This window comes from Furipterus horrens, unplaced genomic scaffold (assembly GCF_987537825.1).
Source record: "Furipterus horrens unplaced genomic scaffold, mFurHor1.1.pri manual_scaffold_4, whole genome shotgun sequence".
NCBI classification, from domain to species: domain Eukaryota; kingdom Metazoa; phylum Chordata; class Mammalia; order Chiroptera; family Furipteridae; genus Furipterus; species Furipterus horrens.
The window spans coordinates 3,488,063-3,510,694 of NW_028327174.1; the positions used below are offsets into that span (position 1 = coordinate 3,488,063).

The 22,632-nt window shown below is 52.0% G+C and overlaps 1 protein-coding gene across 1 annotated transcript in view; it reads left to right on the top strand.

The window, feature by feature from the left end:
* Positions 1-22,632, top strand: part of EFCAB6 (EF-hand calcium binding domain 6) — a 162,406-nt gene that overhangs the window by 57,530 nt on the left and 82,244 nt on the right. Inside the window, exons 9-12 of the mRNA XM_090272278.1 lie at positions 3,410-3,534; positions 9,113-9,261; positions 19,762-19,876; positions 22,278-22,364. Coding sequence (XP_090128404.1) covers positions 3,410-3,534; positions 9,113-9,261; positions 19,762-19,876; positions 22,278-22,364 — 476 coding nt within the window. The remainder of the gene's footprint in view (positions 1-3,409; positions 3,535-9,112; positions 9,262-19,761; positions 19,877-22,277; positions 22,365-22,632) is intronic.

The following is a 22,632-nucleotide window of genomic DNA, read 5'->3' on the forward strand; positions in this document are numbered from 1 at the left end:
CAGCTCAAAGCCCTGCACCACCGGGGCAGACCTGTGCTGTGAGCATGTCCTTTCCGGGCTGGATTAGAAGGGAAATGACTACTTTTCAAAAATTTATCTTTCATTGAGATGTAGTTGGATTAAAACATTGTATTTGTTTTTGGTATACAACACATGGTTACAAGTGGGAATTGCTTTTTTGGACCCCAGCTTGGCTCATTTGAGTTCCGGCCTGACCAGCTCACTTTGGGAGAAGCCGGGGAATCCGGACAGTGGCCCAGGGCATCCACCAAAGGCGACGGGGTCACGTCTAGGCTTAGATTTACCGTGTGATTTCTCCCTACGCACGTTACTAAGAAGCAGGGCTTCCTGTCTTGCTGGCCCACCTCCCATGCGATCGCCACGTTAGGAGGGAAGAAAACCTTTACCCCATCTTTCTTATCTGTCTCTCCAGCCATTTTGGTCCTCTGAGGCCTGTTCTCTGGCGCAGTCCTCAAGAGATGCTGTAGGAATGACATTCTCCGACCCTTCACATGCTTGCGACAACAGTGTGTGTGTGTGGCCTTTACAGTTCAGAAGTCGGTTTGTCTGGGTATAGCATCGTGGGCTCAGACCTCCTTTCCTTGCCACCGTAAACACACTGCGTGTCTGCTGAGCGCCAGGCCTGCCCATGGGGGTCTCACGCTCCCAACAAGGGGGCCACCCTTGGCATCGATACTGTTTTCCGTCTCCCCCGCAAGTGGGAAGAGAAAAAAACCACCGAGTTGCAAGAGAACCGCAACGTTGCGTAGCTGGTAATTGATTCCAGCTGGCCTGTTCCCTAAGCCAGGACGCTCACCTTTGTCCTGTTGGAAAGTCTCCGAACTGTGATGGCCTTTTGAACTTCACGGGGAAAGGCTTCCCTTGCTGCCAGTTTTTCTAGAGTGATGTTTCTACTTCCTAGTATTTTGATGATATTTGTTTTCTATAGGATGGCTTTAAGGTTTGGGGAGACGGCTCGGAAGAGCTTTAATTAACGTTCAAACACGTCACCTGTTCTCGCTTGCTCCCAAAGCTCGCTTCTCTCCGTGAGCGGGAGTCCACGTGCCTCCTTCCCTCCATTTCTGTTTCTCAAACGATCTCCCGCTTCCCTGTTATCAGTGAGTCATGAGCGATTGCGATGACATTGGCCGGTGTGTGCTCACCTGGGGGAGTGTGTTCTACAAGAGCTCTGTAAGGTTTGCTGCCCTTCCTACCTTTGCAGAGAGCCTGCCGATGTGTGCCGCCTCCCCCCGCCCCCGTCTCTGCGTTTACGACATAGAGAACGGTATTTCCTATTAATTTTTCATGTCCTGTTGTTGCTAAGTTTCTGTTCTTAATAAGCCACATCCCCTTGCTTATCGAAAGCTCCATCTGTTTGGGCACAGGGAGAAATGACACTGGGTGATGACTTCCTTTTGCCCCACTGGGGACATACATAAATGCCCCCTTAAGCTTTGGGGTTCCTTTCTACCCGGTTTTGAATGCGTGAGGCTCCTTCAGAGGAAATTTAGGGACCACGGGGCGGCGGCAGGGATGACGCAGCTGCACTGACACCTCTGTGACTGGATGAGGTGGGGGTGAGTCTGCAGCTGCTCAGGGCCTGGGAGACGGGGCCCCACCGCGGGGACCTGGCCTGTGGGTTCCAGGGTCCCGTGGGTTTCCTGAGCTGTGCTGTGTGTGTCCCCGTGAGCTGCCCTCAGGGAGCACAGGACACAGAGTCAGCGAGTGTGTGGCCAGGGGCAGAGCCTGGTCCGGGTGCGGCTTCCTCCCGGCTCAGCGAGGCTGTCCCACTGTTCCGATAGCCCCGCATTTCCAGCACTCCAGGGTCCCAGGCCCTGCTCTGAGGGACTGGCTGGCTTTGTATTTTATTATGTAGCCAGAGGGCCCGCTGGGGAGGCCTTGCCTTTCCCTTCCTTCCTTCCTTCCTTCCTCCCTTCCTTCCTTTTGTGGTAGGAAATGGAATTCCAGCTGACTGGCAGTTTGTTAACTGCAGCTGAGTAGTTACAAGTGTGCTTAATTGGAGTGACGCTTATTTGCCGACATGTTAGGAAATAAATCTGGGAAACCATTTGTGATTCTTTGCAGTCAGCTTTGAGAAAGAAATGGCTATATTTTAGATTTATTTTATTATCCTTTATCGTAAAAATAATACATGCTTGTTGCAAAAAAAAAAAAAGCATCAGCCAGAAAACACATGAACACAAAATAACAGTCCCCTGTAATCTTCCACCTGAATCCCACCCCTGTAAGCTTTGCTGTGTTATCCTCCCAGGTTCTGTTTCTGCTTCCCGGGTGGGTGGATGGACTGACGGATAGATGGATGGATGGATGGACAGATGGACAGACAGACAGACAAGTGGGTGGGTGAATGCACAAGCGAATACACAAAATAAGTGTTAAAATGAGAATTACATTATGCTAGTCGTTTTTTCTTTCAATTATGAAATAATATATATCAAAGAAAAATTTCCCCGTCCATTAATTCAGATGGGCACCTTTGTGGTTAATATCTGTAGTACTTCACAGACAGGACGAACTAGAATTTATAAAACCAATCCTCTATTCACGAGCACTTAAATGGCGCCAATTTCTTCCCTCTTATACACAGTGCAGAAAGCACCCTTCCCCGCATGTGTCTGTGGAGTGGCGCTCTTACTCCTTTGCGATGAGCTGTGGGCGGTGCTGACGCGTGTTCGAGTCCCGGGTCTCTCCACACAAGCTCGAACTAACTGGTCTCTTCGTCCTTCCCTTGAGTCCCTGCCTGCCGGAAGAGTGGGAAAACACGTCAACTTGTCTTCATTAGACCTTAAGAATTACCAGTGACTCTGAGTGGTTTTTCATACATTGGGTGGATTTTTTTAGTCCTTCTGAATTACTTGTTTATAACCTTAGTCTGTGGCTCTATTGAGTGTATTTAACTTATCGACTTATAAGAGCTGCTCGTATGGAAATTTCTCATGTGCATTAACAGTAGTTTTTCCCACGTACTTTTCTTTCATTGTTATTTGTGTGTGTGTGTAACCAAACAAAAACAAGTATGTTGTCAGACCTAGTCATTAGGTAAATGATTTCTGGCTCTAAAGTGATACTCAGAAAGGACTTCTCACTCCAATATTATGTATTATATAGCATTCATCTTCATTTTCTTCTGCTATTATAGTTTTATTTTTCTACTTGGTGTACATTTTACTCCAAGTTTTATCGAAGAATAAGACAGCAAGGAGATTAATTTTATTTTTTTCTGCCACGTCCATCCAGTTACTGCCACACCATTTATTACGTAGCTCATCATGGTGTTGGCTTACTCAGGGCTCAGTTTCTACCAGTCAGGTTCCGAGGAGAAGCAAACATTAATATTTAAATGTACCTTTGGCAACATTGATAAACTCAAGCTCTTCCGTTTTCATAGCGGTCTCGTGGGAGAATCGCCAAGTCAAAACCCCCAGAAGGAAGCCCCTCCTCAGCTCCGGCTTATCCGAGAGTACCTGGGAAGAAGACTCCTTGGACGAAATCAGCAGGAGCTTTTGCCGAGAGGTAAGAACGCGGTCTGAAGCGTGGCCAGGGGAGCTGGCAGCTGTGGAAAACCACGGCGCAGGTGTTATTTCTAAAGTTAGTTTCGCGCCCGTGTCCCCCCCCCACCCCCAACTCCACTTCCCATCTCCTAGTGACAATAACGTGTCGGTAATGGGAACACGACACTGATCGGGCGCTTCCTTTGTGCCGCTCCCATACTGAAGCTTCTGAGAAGTATCTAAGGCGTAAAAACGTGACATAACTTTATTGAGAAAATAAAGACAAACGATTAAGTAAGGAGGTCTCTTCTAGTTCTTGGACTGGAAGACTCCTTATGAATGCCCGATCTCCAAACATCTGGGTGAAGATAACACACACACACACACACACACACACACACCTTTTCTTTCTAAAAGTGAGAGGACGTACCCTGTCACACAGGAAAGGTTTATAGAGGTATAGGAATTAACGCAGTGTGGCCCCGGGGTGGTCATGGACGTGGGGCTGATTCAGAAGAGGGGCTGCATATGAGGCCCGTCTTCCGAGGGACTGGAGCTGATGACGCAAGGCCTGGTGGGACGGGGTCTGAACAGTCGCTCATTATTGGGGTAACTCACTAGCTAGCCGTCTGCGGGGATCTTCACACCAAAAGAAGTTCTGTGTGCATCCACTCTTTTAAGTTTTAAAATAAATAATGTGGGTGAACATTTTAAGCCTCGACAGTTAGACATTTAAATGTGAAGTAAAACCCGAAAGCCATAGGGAAACAATTGATAAATTAGACTTCATTGAAATGAAAAACTTTCTACAGCAAAACTTTGTGTAAACAAAGGATAAACTTGGCGCCGGATCCCTGCTCTTCACGGGCGCAGGACCTTCCCAGATTATTAAGATAAAACTTCCAGTGGGAAACAGTCAGTGAAAAAACCGAGAAAAGCCGATGTCGGTCAGGGTGTCCGAGGAGTGCGCACACCCACGTACTCCGGGTCAGGCGGTCACACTTCTCTCTTGTGGCGGTGGCTCATGAATTTGTTTCCCTACAAACACGGGCACCGCAGAACACCAGGCCGTTACAGAAAGGGCGGGCAATTCTGGAAAGCAGAAAGAGGAAGGGAATCCGTGAGTCAAAGCAGCCATCACAGGCAACCCCTGGTGAAGGGCATTCTAGGCCGGGCTTCCTTCACAGACGTAGGGGGGCGGCCGGCGGTGTCACTGGGCGGGAGAGTGGGTCTAGAGATGGAAACTGTTTGATAAGAAGAGAATCATGGTGGTTTTCTTCTCTCTTTACAAAGAAGGCCTATGAGTTTCCGTTCCTTGGGGGCTGCCCACTGCCCGGCGCTGCCGGGCGCAGCTCACTGGGGTCCTCTTCCGTCTTCCCAGCGGCTGTGATCAGCCCAGGTCCAAGCTGGGGAAACTGAGGCCCAAAGAGGTTGAATGACTTGCCCAAGGGGACCCTGCCAGCGAGTCCTGGGGCCACGTTTAACGCCAGTCCTTGCTCCCAGTGCTGTCCTCCAGTGAACCCGAGGACATTTCTGAACTTCGGACAAATATGGCCTCGGCGCAGGAGACACGGGGCCCCAGAGGGAGCTGGGGGCAAGGAAAGAGATTAAGAAAGCCGCTCAGGCCTGGAGAAGTCCTGGTGTCTGTGAAGGGTGCCTTCATTACAGACAGTGCGGGCCGGCCGGCCGGCTGCTGGGTCCCCTCCTGCTCGCCCCCCTCCCCCCAGTTTCTGCTCTTGCCTTGTGGTTCTCGGGGTTACATCCTGCCTGTTACCATAGTCCCCCCCCCCCCCCCCGGTTGCTTTGCCTCGTTTTATTGGCACATGGACTTACTGCCACGCTTAGTTTTAATACTTTACCCCCGTCCAAGTTCTTCGTTTTGATTTATTCTCTGGTTGGCTGATTTTGTTGTCAAGTAATTTCCTTAAGAAAGCCTCATGGGTGCTTTTTCCCTTTGGTTTTTCATATTGGAGACAGTCTCCCCTGGCTTTTCACGGGAACAGCGGCTTGGCCGGGCGTCATTGCCCCGGCACTCGGGCTTTTTCTGTGCATGGTGCTTTTCCACTGTCCTTCGGCACCGGGGGTTCCTGAAAGAGTCCTGATGTCAACTCGGGGCTTCCTCCTTGTAGGGGTCGTTTTCCTACCGCGATGCCTGAAGTATTTTTTCTTGATCCTTGAAGTTAAAAAGCAAAAGTGAACCGTGCTGCGGGGAGCACTCAGCCCTCGTCTCCTGGAGCACAGGGGACTCTGATGTACGGGTTGGTTCTTTCATTTCAGGGACGTTTTCCCTGTTCGTGCCCCTAAAGTCTTCTCCCTCCCTCCACCCGCTCTCCTCCCCTCCGCCTCTCTTCCCTCTTTCCTTCCTTCAGGGTGTTACTGAGCAGTAGTTGGGGTCCCGCTGCCCCCACCACCCTCCAGGCAAAACTCCAGAGGCCGAGGTTTGGCGGTGAAGGAAAGGAGCCTTTGTTCGTAAGCGTCACATAAGCCCGTCAGGTCACTGCTTCAGTCACCTGGGTTCTCCTAGCTTTTCCCTCTTAGCTTCTGTAGCGTTAGTTTATAAACTAAAACAACATAATAGACAAAAGCTACGGAATCCCGGAAGACGGGCAGGCTTCTGCCTCAGAGCCGGTCCCCTGGGGAACACCCAAGGAATGACCCTGCCCCCCTCTGCCAGGCCAGCCCGGCCCCAGGCTGGGCCCCGAGTTGCTTCCCGTCCAAACCGCCCTCCGTTGGGAGCTGCAGGCCGTGCGGCGCCAGCATCCAGGCGTCCTCGGGGCAGCGGAGCCGGAGAGAGGCGGGTGGGGCAGATGGGGCAGATCTCTGTGTCAGGGGTCTGTCCTTGAGAGCTGCCATCTTCTCGAATTGCTTCCATCACCTTGTCTCTTTCCGCTGCCTTCACTGAGATGCTTTCCAGGCTGTTGGTTTACTGTTAATCTTAGCTGAAGCCTCGCTGCGTTTTCTCGCTGCTTCTAATTTATTATTTCATATAGTGATGCTTTTGTTTTCTATCTTCTTAGCTTTGAAATTCCCTTCTCACTTCTTTTATTGTTTTCTCATCTTCAAGCTTTTCTTTCCATGAATTTATATTTTTATTTAGTTCCTTTTAATGGCATGAAAATTTGCAGGTGGTATGTTCATGTTTTTTTGTATAGTTTCCGTACGGACTGGGTTCTTTGGTTTTTGATCGGTATTTGTTTGTTTCTTTCTTTCTTTGGAGTGTGGTTGCAGAACTGGGGAACCGCTTTCGTCCTGCCTGGGTCAGGGAGGACAGAGTCACCTTATTAGGGACGGCGCTGCGTTACCATTGTCCCTGCTGTGTAGTCTTCTGTCATCTGAATCTGCACAAATTGCACCCTCCCCCAGGGAGGGACATCTGAATTGCTTCCTGCCTTGTGCTAATCCCGACGTGCCGCCTCAAGTGGGCGTGGGCCCACCTTCCGGCGCCCCAGTGAAAGCTCCGCTTGGAACCGGCCCGCGCGTGGGGTCGCCCTCTGGGCTGCAGGGAGCCCGCCCCTCAGCTCCCACGGGCCGTGTCGACTGTCTGACAGAACCGTACGCTCCCGCCGGCAGCAGATGGGGCGTCTCTGGGTCTAAGGGCTCAGCAGCCCTTGATGCCGTTAGAGGCTTACATTTTTACTGCTCCGGGCGGGTGGAGTGCATCTCTGCCATGATTTTAATTTTCACGTTTTTTAAAAACCGAGGTGTTAAATAGCTTTTTTGCGACCTTCCTTTGGAACATTTTTAGTTAAAAAAAAAAAAAAAATTCATTTTCAACAAATATTGAATGAGTGCCTCCTGCAGGCCAAATTGTGCTTCATCCTGAGTCACCCCCTGTCAGGGAACAACACGGGGCCAGGCTCTGCTCTCCTGGGGACCGTGTGACCCAACACCAGGGGCAGGTGCACCAAGTCAGCACGTTCACACAAGCAGACACAGACACCGTCATGAACGCAGCTTTTCCTGAGAGGTGTGACGGCCAAGGCAGGAGAGAGAGTAACAGGAGGACCCCCTTTAGATGGGGGTCAGGGAGCACGTATACAAATGGAATGTGGCGCCACGGAAGACGAGGGAACCTTTCAGCTGCCCGCAGATAGTGGGGTGCCATGCCAGGCGTCGTTTCGGAGTCCGATGGGGTTCGATGCTAGTTCCTCTAAAGGGAAAACATCATGACATGTTGTCAAATGAAAACGCGCTGGTCAAAGGCGCAGGTATAGCATGACCCGGTTTTATGAGCGTGTATGTTTCTGTGATTATTGTGGGAGTTTGGGGAACACTGACTACACAAAAACTGGGTGGTGGGACTCCAGCATCTCCGTTGTGTTTCACCGAATCGCTCGCATTTGTCTCTCCTGTTTCACTGTAACCGTTAACGATGAAAAGCCCTAAAAGGTTATACACGCCACACGGATACTCTTCGTTTCCCTCCCCGCTCTCTTCCTGAAAACCTGGCTGTCAGATGCCCTTTCCTGACACAGGCCTCACCGGAGGCCAAGTGTCGGTAAGATGGTCAAGGTGGAATCTGACATCCAGTCAACACCCTGAGGCCCGACTCCCGTCTGGCGCGGGCTTCTCCCCACAAGGGGCTTCCCGGGCACCCCACCTCGCCAAAAGGGAAGTGTGCAAATTTAGCCACATTTTGGGTTAATTCTACGTAACTTTCTGAGAAGCTTCGGTTTTGCAACTTTAAATATTTTCAAAGACTTTCTCACCAGATTTCCAGTATTCCTGGACACGCTAAGGAACTTTTAATGAATCTGCTTCTTATTCTTCTTTGTGGATAGAGACTCATTTACTTGTAGTGCCAGGTTCCAGCAGCAGTTTAAAAAGTCACCTTCTGTGCCAAGATGGTAGCTCTTTTGTTTATCTTCTTCTTCCAGTTAGCAGGAAAGACTGAAATCAGAGTGGAGAGGGGTGGAAATATTGGAGAATATTGTTATTACTCCATAATAAACAGCAGGAAAACCTTTGGAAGGAAAACCAATCTTCATAGTATTTTTATGAGTCATATAAAAATCAGCGGTTAACCTACTTTACTGCATTCTGGAAGTCCCATAAGCGAAGCTCACTCACCCCGGTTCTTCGTAATTCCCCATTAAAGAAAAAGGAATAATTAAAGAAATTGTCCAGTGTGTACCGTTTATGCAATCCTTACGTTAATTCTCCTTACCATAAAAGCTACTCGTGTTTTTAATAAAATGTTGCCCGCTTTTTTTGTTTGATGAACTGGACTTCATCAGGCAGAGCCTAGGGTGGGCTCCCAGCAGGGGGCCGGCTCCCAAGTATATTAAGAAAGATGTATCAAACTGGCAGCTCCTCCAGAGTCTCTTCGGCTCTGAACTTGGAGGCGGAGCTCCGATGGGCGCTGTTTTATTTTTCCGGAGAAACGTGTCTGCCTCGCCGGGCGCGTGGCTGTGACGGGCGCTGCTGCTGTGGAGGGCTCATCAATTAAACATTTGAGGTTCAGTACATGCCATCGTCACCTTTTTGATCAGTTTTCGGAGAGGAACATGTGAAGGGATTTCAGCAAAAAAAAATAACCCGATGGGAGGGCTGTGTGAAGTCGGGGACTGAAGGCAACACTGATTTCCATTCCGTTGCAGTTTTCAAAGTCCCGTGAAAAGATTGAAAAGGCCTTGAGCGCGGGAGACCCGTCCCAGTGCGGGTACGTATCTTTGAATTACCTCCAGATCGTCCTCGACACCTTCGTGCGCCGCCTGCCGCGGAGGATCTTCATCCAGTTAATGAGGAGGTAAGAGCCCGTTGTTTCCGTGACACCCATTCTCCCAGACGTCAGCCGGGAGGACGAGGAACAGCTTCATTTATTTTTTATTTGTGTTTTGGACCTTTCGCTGTGGAACATTTCACGCGCGTGCGAACGTAGAGAGAATAAGAGAAGGGGCCGCCGCGAGCTCCGGCGTCCGGCTCCCGGGCCAGCGCCTCACGCGGGTCCCTGGCCACCTTTCCTGGGCCCCGGGTGTTCTTGAAACAAACACCAGACATGTTTCATTGAGAGGGCCTCACCACATGCCTTTCAGAGAGAAGAACTCTTTTTAAAAGCACGGTGAAGATGCCGTTTTCACACCTCACCGAGTTAGCGGGGATAATGACGAACATCCAGCCAGGGTTCAGACTTAACTGATGGTCTCATATTTTCTTGTTATCGTTTATTTGAGTCAGGATCCCAATAAGGTCAGTACATTTCAATTGATGGATTAGCCACCATTCTTTTGCAATCTCTAGGGTCCCTCTCCATTTGCTGATTATTTCCCTGGTGAGACCTTCGGAAAAGAAGTCTGGATCCTCTGTTATGGGGGTTTTGTGCCACGTCAGTCTGACTGACTGCAGCCCACAGCGACATTTAGTGTGTCCTTCTGCCCCCCTCCCCCAGCCCCTGCTCCTAAGGAGATAGATATACAGACCCATGTCCAACGGGGGGGGGCAAGAACCCTTCATAGGTGGGGGCGAGCATGTATGGACGGGTTGTCTGTCTCTCCACGATGTTAGCGTTCATGTGCCTGGGACCCACAGTGACTCGCTCACTGGTGATTGTTTCGTGGTCATATCCCACGTCCCTCACTTCTGCTCCTACTGGTCGGAATACCTCTGTGACGAAGAGTGCAGGATGTCCTTGGTTCTTGCTCTTCATGTGCTTGTTTTCAAAGTGAATTCGTGTCCCAGTGTTCTCCAAAAGTGAACAAGGAACGCGTTTTCTTAAAACAAATATTATTATGATCCCAGCTGGGTGGCTCAGTGGGTTGGTTTTGTCCCACATACCAAAGGGTTGCAGGTTCAACCCCCAGTGAGGGCACGGACGTAGGTTACGGGTTCAATTCCTGGCTGGGGCGCTTATGGGAGGCAGCTATTTGATGTTCCTTTTTCTCTAAAACCAATAAACATATATATGTAGTATTAGGGATTCATGGATGTCGGCGTGTTCGATGCGTCTCAGTCCATTACAGTCCGTTCTGCCTTGGCCGGTGGGCACCTTCCGCGTCGGCCTGAGCCCTGCTGCCGTGACCCTCAGAGCCCCCAACGACTCCCCAGCTTTCCGGAGGACAGTGCTCCGGGCACCCCTGGGGCGTCTCTTGCCCCCAACCTGGAGTCAGCCGTTTCTCCAAGGATCCGTGTTTCCTTTTGTTACCAAGCAAAGTGGGGTTCACTCACGTGGCGCCTCGGTGTAAGACTCAGCAGTTAGCATTGGGCAAAACGGGTCCTCATTTACAATAGTCCAACCTGGGTGGGGGGCTGTGAACACTGCTGCTCGGAGCCCTGTTCTTTCCTGAGACCCAGCACTTCGCTTGCTCCCCAAAAGGCTAGAAGCCGAAGCCAAGCGCGATAGCTCCCCATCCCTTACCTGTCAGCTGCCTCCTTCAGGATCTGGGGCACGATGTCTTCAGCCTCTGTGTAACAGTTCAGGAAAGTGTGTGCCATGTTGCACCGGATCGTGGTGACATCCAGGAAAGGCACAGGTTTTAAAAGAGCCCTCGGCGGCCTCGGGGTCGGCCGGAGCGGGCACCGTCCGAGCAGCGGCGTGGGGCCTTCTCACCAGCCCAGGCCGCACGGCCCTCTCCTCCTTTCAGGCCACGCGGTCGCCTTGGCCTCCTTTCAAACCGCATGGCGCTCTCCTCTGCTCAGTGGCTGCCGCCTTATTTTTAGGTCCCTGGGCGTGGCCTGCGACGCAGTGGGCAGGGCGACCAGTCGTGGCGGCCCGTGGAGACCTCGTGCGGCCCGTAAGCTCTTTCCTCGCCATTCTATGGTCAAAACCCCTCCCTTCTGCTTGGCTGCGAGGAGCGGCCGTAGGTACCGGCGTCGCTAAGGAACCAGCTACCTGCCATAGATGTGCACAGGGCCTCATGAGCTGTCCCCTTCTCCCATGCCCCCGAACCACAGGTCTGGGGACTTCTGGGGACCCCCGGTACGCTTTCAGTTGGAAAAGGTGTCCGTAGACCGAACTCTGGGTAAGGAATGCTGTCCCTAATGTACCTGGTTTTCTGTCCAGGGAACTCAGAGAACCTTTCCTCCGTGGCAGTGGGGTTGTCCTGTGAGACCGGCCGTTGCTGGGCACCACGGGGCTCCCTGGTGAAGGAAGGGGACGGTGTGGTGCTCAGGCGGGCCAGCTGGCCCCTGTCCCGCTGACCCGACCCCCTTCTCCCTGCCCTGTATTCAGAGTCACCGCATACGACCTCATGGCTTCTGCCGTGAGAGGCACCGCGTGGCCCCAGGAGTGCGCGCTTCCACGGCGCAGCACGCAGCTTTGGTGTCCCGTCCCTGCTGGCGAGATTGTTTAGGAAGTACTTTCTTGGACAACTAAAAGCTATATAGTCATTTCTTTTTATTTCATTTTCAAAATTATACAAATAATAGTAGTCCTAAGAAGAATCAAAACCAAAACGTCACCATCCACCTTACATAACAAATTTACTGTTTTCATTTTCCCACATTCTCTTCCGTTTTGTATCCACATAGATACATAATTTTTACATATTTGTAATCCAACTATATCTACAGTTTCATGTTGCGCTTGTAAAATAGGAACATATATTACAGACATTCTTCATATCGCCTTCACGGTCTTCCAAATTATAAGTTTAATGGATACATATTGAGTGCTCCTCTCCGCCAGGCCTTGGGGGAGGCGCCGAGGATGCAGAAGTAAACCACCAGCGGCCCCCAAGCTTGTGCGGCCTACCAGAGCGGTGGCAGCTCTGGGGACCCTGACCGGGGCCTGGGGTGAGTGGATAGGAGGCGAAAGTCAGCCAGTGCCGTGCCGTCGTGATGGCCTGGTCGAGCCAGGCCCCCAGACTTCCCGGGGGAGCAGGGCCCAGGAGACCCCGGCAGGGAGGACGCCGGGGGCTAACAGTACGAGGTGTATATTAGGCATGGCCCCTGGTGCGTGTCTCTGGGAATAAAGATTTGTCTTAGCTTCCTGGCCAGCGGATCCCTTTCCAGCTCTACCTTTTCATCCCTGACTTTCGTGGCCCGCCCTACCCGATGCTGACACACCCATCCGGTCGTCTTCCAGTCAGTGTTCATCAGCTGTGCCCATCCCAGCCTTTCCCCTGTCCTCTTGGACAGTCACGTGCTGAGCGTGTTTCTCGTGAAATAGCACGTGTCTGTAGCCTCAGAATTCCAGAATGCACATCTTCGCGCCTCTGACAGTGAGCTTTTAGTCTGTCTGCATTTACTGTGGTGGCTGTTGGGGACATGTCCGACCACTTCCTTGTGTGCCCTCTCATTTGCTCAGCTGGGCTTTCGTGTGCGTCTCCGTCATTCTTGGTTCTGTCTGAGTTTTCCTTATCACTCTTCTCTCTCCACTGCCTCGGGACTTAAATATTTTATTTCTATTCATGTAGAGATTACCCTTACATTTTTAACATACATTCTAAACTTATAAAGCATACAGTTAATCAATACTTCCACTGTCGTGAATAAAACAAGCACCTTTCACTGACACATTACCATTGCCTAGTGCTTTGATCCTGCTTCTTTTTTAAAAAAAAAATCCTCACTCGAGGATATTTTTATTGATTTTAGAAAGGGAGGGAGGAGGGGAGGGAGAGAGAGAGAAAAAAAAGAGAGACGGGAAGAGAGAGAGAAAGGAACATCAACATGGGAGAGAAAGTTGATTGGTTGCCTCCTGTACACACCCCGACCAGGGATCGAACCTGCAGCCTAGGTGTGTGTGACTGGGAATTGAACCTGCAAACTTTTGGTGCATGGGATGACTCCCAACCCATTGAGCCACCCGGCCACGCCTGCCTCTTTTTGGTAGTGCCTGAGTCAGTTTGTATTATTATTATTTAAGGCGGTCTGTGCTTCTTTAGAGTTTCTCACGTTTCCCAGCTGTTAGCTCATCACTGCCCTTCACAGGCCTCACTCCTTTCTTCTGCATTCCGTCTCCTGCGGTGTATCAGTGAGGCCCAGGGAGTGGTCAGTCCCGTCTTTGTTTTCCAAGTGTCTGTTCCCCCTTGGTTTTTAATGAAGACTTAGCAGGGAATGGAACTCGTGTTTGAGAGTTCTTTTCTCTTAGCACCTTGAAGTTCTTGTTCATGGTCTTCTGACCTCTGTTCCTGCCGTGGAGGGTCTGCTGTTTAATTGCCAGGACTTTATAAAAGGGGATTTTTTTTCCATTTTCTGGCCGCCTTTCAGATTTCCTCTTTATCGTTATTACTAACAGTTCCCTGCAATGCCTCTCGGAGCGCAAGTGTGTTCACGGGACCGTCTGTCCCCCTCTGCGCGTTCGCGTCTTCCATGGTTTGGGGACACTCTTCAGCCGCTGTCCCCACCGGATCCCCACAGGCCTCCCTCCGGAACTCCTGTTAGGCCTTCTCACTCCATCCGCCCCGTCTCTTAGACTCTCTTACATGCTCGCGTCGTCCCCTCGTGGGGCTGCGTTTTCTTCCCCTGTGACCTGCTTTAGTTCACTCCCTTTCTCCACTCGTGCCAAGACCGCTCCCAGCCTGTACGGCCCCAGGTCTCCCCTCCCCAGGCGGGCCCAACAGCCCCGACCCGCTAGATCCCAGAGCTCTGTGCGGGCAGGACAGACCCCGGGATGTCGCGGTCACGCCTCACGTACTGGCTGCTCTAGAATCGGTTCCCTCCTTGCTGGTGGCAGCGGCGCACATCCCTTTCTGGGGTTCCACTCCAGCTGTGTGCTTAAAATAATATGGAGGTATCGATTCTGGCCGCTGTTGGTATATTTGCTGTGTCTCCATGTGATGGGACCCCGAGGTTGGGGGAAGACCCTCTGTGTTGCCAGAAATCATGCTTTCGGGCTGGCAGGCAGTTCAAAAAGTCGCCAAAGAGGAAAGAGAACCAGTGGAACCCGGGAGAGGTGCCTGGGAGCCTCGCACGTGGTTGGAGAAAACAGACAGCATTTTCTTCTTCTTCTTCTCTTTTTTTTTTTTAATGTGTCTTCTTTTTTATTTATTTATTTTTAGAGAGAGGGGAAAGGAGAAAGAGAGGAAGAGAAACATCACTGTGTGGTTGCCTCTCACGTGCCCCCAACTGGGGACCTGACGTGCAACCTAGTCATGTGCCCTGACTGGGAATCGAACCAGCGACACTTGGTTCACAGGCCGACACTCAATCCACTGAGCCACAGCAGCCAGGGCTGACAGCATTTTCAAAGGGACCGGTTTGATCAGGCCGTGACCCATTGTTAGCACTCTTTGATTTTAACTATCAGAATGTATTTATCCTTCTTATCATTGTTTGAGTCTTTAGGGTCTTTTTAGTTTTGCATGTGTCTGCCTGTGCGTTCATTTGCTCAGTCAGCCCGCCGACGAGTAACGCTTGAGCGCGGGCTGCGTACCAGGCCTGCCCAGACGCCAGGGGCCGTTGGAGAATCAGAAAGCCCCTGCCCTGTCCTTGAGGGCCTTCCCCTGCTGGTGGGGACACGACGTTGATGAGATGGCGTGTGCAGGGCAGGGGTGCGGAGGAGACTCCGCAGGAACTGTCATGGGGGATAACAGAGAAGGGCTCCAACTACTCCAGCATGGTCTGGAAAGGAGTCTCTGGAAAAGGGAGATTTCAGCCAAGACCCGAGAGGTCAGGGGAGCAGCCGGGGAAGAGCCACCTGGGCGTTTGTGTTCTGGGCCTGGCGAAAGCCCGTGTATCTGGAGCCAAGATGAGGAGGAGAGGCCGGCCGGGGTGGGGGGACTCGGGGTATCGCTAGTGCGGGGGGCCGTGGGCAGATGGCTCTCCCTTTTTGCGGCTACTTTCTTCCCTCAGAATGTTTTTCTATAAGTTGGATCAAGGCCAGAGGGTGAAGGCTTCTGTGAATTTTTATGAGGATTGCCAAATTGTTCTCGCAAAAGAAAGTCGTGGTTTATGGTGCCACCAACACCGTGTGACTATTCTGGTCTCGGGTTCTTTCCAGCGCGAATACCGACATGGCTTTAGAACGCTGATGACTGAAGAGGCCAAGCGGATGCCCGTTATTGGTTTGCCTCGGATTTTGTGAAGTGACCCTGAGGTTGGACGTCCCCCGTGGCTGTGCCCGGGCTGCGTCTCCCCCATGGGAGTGTCCCGCGTGCCCCGCCCGCCTCACGGCCCCAGGGATGGCGTGTAAGCCAATTCTACCACTTCTTTGTTTCGCAGTTTTTAATAACTCGCAGGGAACCCTTTCCCGTCCCTGGCGGTTCCGCTGTTTTTCCCAGCTTGCTGTTCCGCTCTCCGTTACACAATTACTCTTTGTTTCGGAGTTTACATTTTAATATCATCAAATACATTAATCTTCTTCTTTTGGAACGTCTCCCGTGGCTTAAATATCTATAACTTCATCATTCTGACCCAGGCTTGAAAAAAACTTCCACTCTGCTTTTTTAATTTTTAATTTTAATTCTTTGAAAACAAAACAAAATACTTTATAATCCGTTCTGACATAAGGTGGGTATCCGAATTAAATTTTTTTCCAAGTAGGTAATCTACTTTACCATCACCGCTTATTAAAGACCTTCTTTCCCCGCCGTTTGCGATGCCTCCCCTGTTGGTTTTAAATTCCTGCCCCTCCCGGGTTTAAGGGGCGCTCCCGCCTCCCCTGCGGCCTGGGTTCTCGTGCACACGCGCGCACACACACACACACACACACACACACACTCCCTCTCTCTCTCTCTCTCTCTCTCTCTCTCTCTCTCACTTCTCGGCAGCGCACTGTGCACAGCGGTCCGACCGCCCTCACAAGAGAACTCGGGGTTCCCTGTGCTGCCACCGCCAGGGTGTCAGCGTCACCCGGTTCTTGAGTTTGGATGGTCCCTGTTAAGGACTCACCCCCCAATGACGCCATCTCCTACAGGGGCATCTGCGGGCGTCCCCCGTGAAGGCGCTGGCCCCGGGCACACGAGCTGGAGCTGGGACCAGTGTCCGCGCGGAGCGGCCCTGGTGGCCCCGCGCCCCGATGGCCCTCTGTTCTTCGCTCCCCTCCAAGGCCCCGCAGGACAGCGCAGCCACAGGCGCGGAGGAGAGGCCGTGGTTTCCAGGACGAGGCGCCGGGCGGGTGCGACTCGGAGGGGCCCACGCGGAGGGGGCGGCTGGCGGGGCTCGGCTGCGTCCAGGGTGTGTGGCTCCCCGGGTCCGCGCAGGCGCTCCTTGGCCAGAGCGCCGCGGTGCAGGGGGGGTCGCGGGCACGCGAGCTGTGGGCTCTCTGCTTTCCAGGCGCAGAAGCGCAATGAGGGGCAGTGTCCCTCTGTGTGTGTTAAAGCTTACAAACCTGTGAGCCAGAAGAAAACGTCCAACCAGCTAAGCTAACAGCCAGAACTGGAGCAGGATCATAGGTATGGGGAGCATTTGGAGGGTTATCAGCTGGGGGGAAGGGGGAGAAATGGGGAAATGGTGCAGGGACTAAGAAGCATAGTGGGTTGGTACAAAACAGACAGGGGGGAGTTAAGAATATAGGAAAGGGCGAAGCCAAAGAACTTATATGCACGACTCATGGACATGAATTTACGGGGAGCTGGGGTATTGCTGGAAGAAAGAGGGGCACCGGGCAGAGGGGGGCAAAGGGAAAATATTGGGACAACTAAAACAACGTAATTAATAAAATATACTTAAAAAAAAGAAAAGGTCCATTTTACTGCATTTTAATTGAAGAAAATTTAAAAACATGCTGTTTTAAGGCAAAAAAACACAGGAAATAATAAAGAGGGAAGCACAAATCTGCTCTCTCACGCCCAATAAAATGATTTGAGAAATTATCGTTACTATGCAATTTAAGAATGGATATTACAGGAAAAAAATGGGCATCATTTTAAGATTGTTATTCTTCTAACTGTTCAAGGTCTAGGGCCTAAACTTCAAACACTAACAGGCTGGTAACAAGGCATAACAATCTTAACCCACAGAGTAGTTTAGAGACTTTGAAAAGCTATTTTCCATCTATACTTTATAACGTAACAGTAGATTTTAATTGGGCAGCCACCGTGACCTTTATTACTAACATGCTGTGCTTTTCGGTGCCGGCTCGCCTTTGACACAAAACAGACCCATAACCATAACACCGGCACGTGAACTGGGGGGGGGGGGGGGGGCGGGGGGGTTCACAGAGACTGCGAGGGTGGAGCGAACGCCGCTCCGAGTGGCACGCTCGCCAGAGACTGCACCCCATCCGTCCGTGCTGAGAGCGGGCCTCCACGCGGAAACGCTCCCGTTGAGAGCCTTCCCACTCACGGGGGTGCCGCGAGCCTCAGAAGCTACGCAGACAGAAAACAAGCCACTCAGCCTAGATGCTCGGAAGTGCAACAGCCGCACCCCGGGATGCGTGGTCCGTCACTGCCCGAGCCTTCTCAGTGCGCTAAGATCTCTCCTGTTTCCATGCTCTTCTGGGAAAGGCAACACCGCAGGCATGGAGGCGAGATCAGCCGTTGCCAGGGGCACCTGAGGGCGGGGCTGGGGCAGGGAGCTGTTCTGCGTCTGCTGGGTCTTCTTTGTGGGGACACGCACGGGCAGCAGGCAGACGGCACGTGGCTGCATCGGAGGAGCTTATTACCCACGCGAGGGTGGAATTAAGTGACATAAGTGGACGGGGAAGCCGTGTCCTCTCCTAGGCCTGAAGGCGCCCGAGAAGGCGCAGTTAATGAACAGGAACTGCAGCTGAAGGAGAGGGTCGCCCAAGAGCAGGTGAAGTCCGCAGGAGGAGAAGGTGCCCTCAGCCCAGCCACGGCCACCTGCAGCCCAGGCCGGAGAATAACCTGCTGCCTTCCCGCCCTGCCCCTTCAGTCCCCTGCGGTGCCTCCCGCTGGCCACCCCGCCGGAAGGCCAGGGCTCCAGCGGCCAGTCCAGGCCACGCACAGGGCACCACGCAGAGCAGACGAGGGCGCAGAATGATCTCGGCGGAAGAAGGATGTCTGTCCCGTGCGGCCCACCGTGTTGAGCCTGTGCTACCATTAGGGCTGAGACAGATGGCTGTGTCTCCCTTTCCCCGCGTTGCAATGTGCTGCTTTTCTCCTTTTGCAAACTCTGCGTCTGACGCCTCCGGGAACTGGCGTGCGCTGACGAGGGAGAGAAGGAGGGGGCGTGAAGGTTCCCATTTGACCCGAGCTGCAGACCACGTCTCTGGGCCCCGCGGGTGCCGGAAGGTCTCCCCTTTCGCGAGAGCCTTTGCTGGGTTTTGGGTTTCCCATTGCGACCACCCACCCCTCGCTCTTTGATGAGGGCACACGTGTGCCCACCTCAGCTCCTGGGAATCTGGACGTAGAGAAGGAAAACTTCTGTTAAGGCCTGTTGGTTCCTGCAGGCGGCCGGCGTGGGCGGGAGCCGAGGCGGCCCTGTGTGTGGGTGGGTGTGTGCGCGCACGCATGCACCGCTCTCCCGTGGCCCACAGCCAATCCACACGAAATCAGTCCTCTCTCAGCCACTGGGTCTCAGCCATCGTGGCCTCTTGGGCTTCTCCTATCTGCTGTTTCAGGAGCTCAGGGAAGCGTGGGTGACACAGGACAGTGGGGACGGAGGTGTGACGGAGCACCTGCTGGTGGCCCAGTGCTGGGGGAGGGGCGTTTGGACCTATCAGCTCTAATCCCTAGAGCAGGCCCCCCATGGAAGGCCACATACATCAGCCCCCCCTGGACAGCCGGGGCTCTTCTCCCACTCGTATCAAGGTCCATACCCTTAACCACACCTGCGAGTCCCTTCTGCCGCCGCGGTCCCACAGTCCGAGTCCCAGGGATTAGGATGCGGACACCTTGTGGGCCTTTACTCCACCTACACAGCAAATGAGCTCTTCAGATGGTGAGTTTGAAAGAACTACCGGTGTTTCATGGACAGGAGAATCTTAATCAAATCTCTGTTTCTCCCTTCAGTGTATGTATGTTCCTGCGAATGGTGGAGAGAGGCATGGAGGTGCAGATCTGTTCGATTTGTCCTTGCTTTTAGAGACCAGTGGGTGGCCCTGGCTGGTGAGGCTCAGTGGACTGAGCGCTGGCCTGAGAACCAAAGGGTCACCGGTTCGATTCCCAGTCAGGGCACATGCCTGGGTTGCAGGCCAGGTCCCCAACTGGGGGCACAGGAGAGGCAACCACACAGTGATGTTTCCCTCCCTCTCCTTCTCCCTCCCTTCCCCTCTCTCTAAAAATAAATAAAATAAAATAAATAATAAACCAATCAATTGGTAGTACAAGTTTACTAAATTATTTTGTTTACCTTAGATTTGAAAATTTCTAAAAACTCATTGCTGCCACTTAAAATTCAATATTGAACATCTAATCCATGCAGTGCTATAGAAATAATGTTTGAATTTTTTTTTTTTTTAATCCAGATTTGGGCTTAAAACCACCAGTAAAATCAATTGGAGGCAATTTCTAACATCACTGCCTGATCCTCAGGGGATGGAAGTTAACGATACAGTTCCCCTGGCAAAAAAAATTAGGTACGTAAAAAAAACAAAAGTCCTAAATGTTTGTTGCACAGATGATAACATGTAAAAGGATAGAGACTATCTGAATTACTTTTTCTTCATTTATGGAATGACAAATTAGTCTGCATGGCGTAATTACGAACTTTCACATAGTGATTTGCAGTTTGTAAATTATTTTCTGTACATTCTTATTCCGAACTGCCTTAAAGCTATAAGGTAGGTATAATTATTATTCCAATTTCTCGACGGAAAAAGTAAGACTACGGGGAGCCTTAACTAGGTCCTGTGCTCGGAGAGCCGCTGGGGCAGAGCGGAGCCCAGATGCCCCGGGCACGCGCCGCCAGCATGACCCTCGGGCTGTCCGCGTGTTCTTGTAAAGCTGGGTGCGGACACGTGTCCGCGAGGCCTTACGCGGAAAGGAAGGATGCACGGTAACCAAGTGCAGCCACTGTGCACGGTGCAGACGCTGCGGGTCATGGGGTTATTACCCGGAGCACCATTTTTGCTGTGTGTGTTCTAATGTCGGTTACAATTTTATTGATCGATTGATCTTTAGAGAGAGAGAGAGAGAGAGAGAAACATCAGTTTGTTGTTCCACTTATTTATACACTCATTGGCCGATCCCTGTACATGCCCTGACAAACCCGCAAGCTTGGCCCGTCTGGACGACGCTCTTACCCACTGAGCCGCCCGGCCGGGGCCGATGATAACTATAGATTAGAATTAGCAATTAGCACATACATTGTGGTGGGGGCCCCAAATGTGAAAAGTACTCAACAACACGGCATTTAGAATTGAGCCCTTTGCCCTAAGAAGTATTTTGTCTGTGCTGATGTGCCCCCTCTATTGATTGCCCATATAAATCTTAAAGAAAAAACCAGGCTTTATAATCTCAGCACGTTCATGGAAAGCACTACGTTCTGCTGTAAAGTGAGATACACCACAGAGTTAGTCCCCGTCTCACTGGGTCCTGCCTGTGCCTCAGGGATTTATGAATATGGGTGAGCCGCCTACTCACCAGCCTTCCGGTACTCGGACCCCCTCACCCCACCCCGCCGACTCCCGGGATGCCCCTCTGAGTTCATTTCTTTTTTGTGAAAGTTATTTATTTATTTATTCATTTTTCAGAGAGAGGGGAAGGGAGGGAGAAAGAGAGGGAGAGAAACATTACTGTGTGGTTGCCTCTCATATGCCCCCAATCAGGGACCCGGCCCACAACCCAGGCCTGTGCCCTGACTGGGAATTGAACCAGCGACCTTTTAGTTCACAGGCCGGCGCTCGATCCACTGAGCCACACCAGCCAGGGCTGAGTTCATTTCTTGAGTGAAGCTACTCCTTTTTCTTTGTAGTGTTCATTTCCCATAGCGTCTTGGAAACGTGAATTTAATTTACTTTAAAACAGTGGTTCTCAACGAGGGGCGATCTTGGCCACCCAGGGGATGTTTAGCAACGTCACAGACATCTTTTTGGTTGTCACAGCGAGGGTGGAGGTGCTACTGATATCCAGTGGGTACGGACCGGGACGTTGCTAATCATCGCACCACGCACTGGATAGCACCTCCACACGCACACGCACACGCACACGCGCACGCAGAACTCCACTCAGGGATTCTGCTACTTTGTGTTTCTGAAAAGTGGTGGTTGGGGGCGGGGGGGTGAGTTAGCATGTTTTGGCACAACGGGAAACAACGGAGGGCTGTGGGGGGCCCTAAAGCCCCCCAAACAAATTTGGGAGTTGTGAAGCAGGTGAGCTGACCCAGTCTCATTCTCCTCTGAGTGGGAAACGTCCAACTGTCTAACTGGCACTGAAAGGGGGATGCTGATCGTGAGGCGCTGTGGCCCCTTTCCGACCAGAGCCCACGGGACGTTGGCCTTGACCTCCACGTGGGTGATCGTAGGCCTTCAAGGGTGCACACACAGGCGGTGGGCCCGGCGAGGGGTCAGGGCCACTGCCAGCAGAGAGGCGGCGGCTGTGAAGGTCGACGTCCCCGCTGTGTGAAAACTGGAAGCCTGTGCCCTCTGCTGTCACATGGGCGAGCGCCTCAGTATGCCACCCGCAGGGAGTCCCATCTCCGTGGGGGTTCTAGTGTCTTCCTGGTTTTTTATGAGATCAAGGCCCAAACTGGCACAGTGGCTGGCCGCGGCCAGATGGCAGGGACAGAGGACAGTGCTGGCACACCAAGCGGGCCATGGCGGCCGCATCCACACCACCTCCCTACCAGGTGCCACACTGACCAGGGGACGGGGGACCTGCACATGCACAGTAGGCTTCGGGACAAAGAGCTGACCACAGGGAAACTGTCACTATAGTTGGTGTGAGGGTGATTTTTTTTTTTTTCATTAAGAACTACTCAAGAACATAATCTTATTTCTGTTTTTTTCCTTAACTATCTTGTAGCGCCGACTCTAAAAATCAGCCTCACAAGGAAGATATCATCACAAAGTTATTTGGACATGAAGATCACCGCATGTCGTTGAAGAAAGCCCTGCTGACCATCACCAGCGCAGTAAGATTTTGAAACCCTCTCCAGTGAAAAATTCGTTGTTTCCGAGAACGCTAGTTTATCAGTCGGCACAAGACCGGCGAAAAGGCTGTGCGTTTATCCACTCGTCCGTCCAATAGATGTTTCCTGGGCTCCTGTGATGTGCTGGGAGTTGTTCTGAGTGCTCAGGAACCCAAGGCTTGACCCCAGAGTTGGTCCAGTTGGGAGGACAGGTGGTGTGAATTGGTTACGATGCAGGAAGACACATGCTGGGGGTGAGAGCAATGTG